Below are 2,683 nucleotides of genomic sequence, written 5' to 3'. Positions count from 1 at the left end.
TTCTTCATCTATGATGGTAATAATTGCATGAAACTCACAGTGCCTGTGACTTTTTTGAAATTTAATGATTTTGTGTAGATAGATAGATAGATAGATAGAGCCTAGCATATAGGAAGTACCGTAGGGGTTAGTTACTATCATTACTATTATTGTTTTTATTACATTCTTCCTGTTTCACCAGGATCAGTCTCTTCCTTATTGTGGAAGGCTGAAGAGAAGAAAGGAAGCAAGCCTTTTTTAATTTTTGCCCTAATTATTCTATTCTCCATGATTAAACTTATGTTAGCAGCTCTGAAGCTTTAGTTTCTATAGTTTCTAGATGACCATGGGACTCACTATCAGGGGTCTAATCAGCTTGGGACCTTCAGCTTCATGGCTGGGTACCCAAGCATTCACTGTTCAACTCAACACCTAGTAATGCCCAGTCCTGGCCCTTGGGGTAAGCGGGTTCAGCCCTCTCAAGTATCAAGGCCAAAATATAACATCAGTTGATGCTAAGACTCTCCTACTTGCTGCCTGCTGCATCATGAAGCCTGCTGAGTTGGGATTTCTTCTAGGTCTCTTCATCTTCTTCTTGATGACTACCCCATTAATGGGTGGTGTTGCTAGACTTGCTGAAATGATATGTGGAGACCTCAAAGGTATGAACCTGAAGCAGAAAATAAATCCAAAGACCAATTATGAATGAGGGAGAAAGTGGTAAAAAAGAAAATGTGATATACAGCTGGTCCATGAAGGTTCTACTTTTGTGTTATTACCCATAGATTCTTAGTCCTTTGACTCTGGGAATTGCTTAATCTAGGGGTCTTGTGGATGTCTGGTGAGAAAAAAAAAAAAAAAACTATGATGCAAATAACACCCTTCCAGATAGGGCCGTCTTTCGAAGGGTGTCCAAAGGACCAAAAGTATTTTGAATTAGGGGTTTTATGACAAATTTCAAAGATCTCAGACCATTCAAGAGTACATATTGAGATGAGAATAAAGAGGGGTTGGATACTGAGAAAACAGGCATTTTCAATATCTTGGCTCCCAGTGCATAGAGAACACTTGAACGCATGGCCCCTGTTTTAATAAGCTCACAATGTAGATGTGAAAGATAATGAAGCTTTCTTCCACAGATCATGAGTACAGGCTTGGTGCTTCTGGAGCATGGGAAGGTGGCAGAGTCTACCCTGCAAGTCAGACACCCCAAACTCTGGCCCAGCCACTTAGCAAATGTGGGCTCTTGGTCAAGTCACTCAATCACTTACCACCCATTTCCAAACTAACATGAGGAATTTCTAAGGGCCCTGGAAGGCAAGATCTCCTGCTGAGTCCTAACTAATTCCCCCTAACTCAATGGGAACCTCTCATGCAGATCCTTGCAAAATGGATATGAATCCTGGCAGCTGTTTTGAAATTCACTTTAGATTTTTCTACAACCAAACCTCCAAAAGATGTGAAAGTTTTATCTTCACTGGCTGTAATGGCAACCTTAACAACTACAAGCTTAAATTAGAATGTGACATAGCCTGTGTTGAAGAATACAGAATAAAGTAAGGAGCCCCATCTTGCCCTTGGTCCTTGGGGGAGAGGAAAAGGAGAGGCTCTGAGATCCTAGGATCCCTGGTTGGGATGGGAAGAGGGAGGATTGTCCTAACCAAAAAGTTTAATAGTTGGGTTGGATCTCAGGATCATTTGTCATTTTTCAGTTAGGAAATCAAAAGTCCAGAGGAAAAATAGTAGTCACCAGTTATCAGATAATTACCATGTGCCAGGCGCTGCCCTAAGCAATTTACATATATTGATACAATTTAAAATTAAAATCACCCTAAGGTAGATTTGTATTATTAAAGTGGCAGATTAAGAAACCAACTCCAGTAGAGGTAACTAACTGGCCCAAGTTCACATTAAATGACATACCAAGGTTTCTAACCAGATTTGATGGTCACCTACAGCTTGACCATTTTACATGCACAGGTTCACCCAAACCCAATCCTTGTGATCCTAGACCTGTGATCTCTCCATAGCAATATCCTGTTTTATACAACTAAGCTCTCAGCCCAAATTTGACCATTCCCCAGTCATTGGAACTAGGAGAAGGTCTATGGAGGCTAACAAGGCTATGGTATGGCTGACTTCTAGGAGAGTGAGTTGGAAAGTAACCTTGGGTGTAACTCAAAAACGGAAATTTTGTTTTATTTATTTAATATTCCTAGTGAATTTTTGCAATGCCTGGCACATAGTAGACAATGACTAAGTTTTAAGGGAATGAAAGAGTAAGAGATCAATCAATGGAACAGGGGGGACATTGAAAGATATGGCATCCTCAGGACTTCCCCTGGGATAAAAATGACTTAAATTAATCGAGGGAGACTTTTCAAAACCTATAACACAGATTTTTGTTGTTTTTGTTGTTTGTTTGTTTGTTTGTTTTTGCTTAAACAGGGAAACCAAGTAAAAAAAGTCAAGAGTTGATACATCATTCTGAAACATAGCTGTAAGAAAATTCAAACCAATTTTAAGATCTTTGTAATATTTCCATAACCCTGGAAACTTCCATCTGTTTGCTATTTTCCTGACTTTAGTTTTATCTTTCTTGAGAAATAACTGTATGACCATTAAAATGAAAGCAACTTTGTGTCAGTTTTCCCTGCTCTCTGAAATGTCTCTCCCCCACCTTATCCAGAGTTGAATGTCAGCT

General features: G+C 39.5%; 1 protein-coding gene across 1 annotated transcript; it reads left to right on the top strand.

Annotated features, from left to right (window-relative positions):
* The first annotated feature begins 526 nt into the window (after positions 1–526).
* Positions 527–1,539, top strand: SPINT4 (serine peptidase inhibitor, Kunitz type 4). The gene is made up of 2 exons (XM_030309099.1): positions 527–641; positions 1,358–1,539. Exons 1-2 carry the CDS (start codon positions 527–529, stop codon positions 1,537–1,539), a joined length of 297 nt encoding a protein of 98 aa, XP_030164959.1.
* The last annotated feature ends 1,144 nt before the right edge of the window (positions 1,540–2,683 follow it).

This window comes from Lynx canadensis, chromosome A3, assembly GCF_007474595.2.
Source record: "Lynx canadensis isolate LIC74 chromosome A3, mLynCan4.pri.v2, whole genome shotgun sequence".
Taxonomy (NCBI): Eukaryota; Metazoa; Chordata; class Mammalia; order Carnivora; family Felidae; genus Lynx; species Lynx canadensis.
Note: the sequence above shows the minus strand (reverse complement) of the source record. Positions and strands in the feature narration are given on the sequence as shown.

Excerpts from the sequence above, each read along its gene's own strand:
- SPINT4 (XM_030309099.1), top strand. The coding sequence starts at position 527 with ATGAAGCCTGCTGAGTTGGGATTTCTTCTAGGTCTCTTCATCTTCTTC. Across the intron at positions 642-1,357 it reads GATATGTGGAGACCTCAAAG|ATCCTTGCAAAATGGATATG; the intron begins GTATGAACCTGA and ends CCTCTCATGCAG.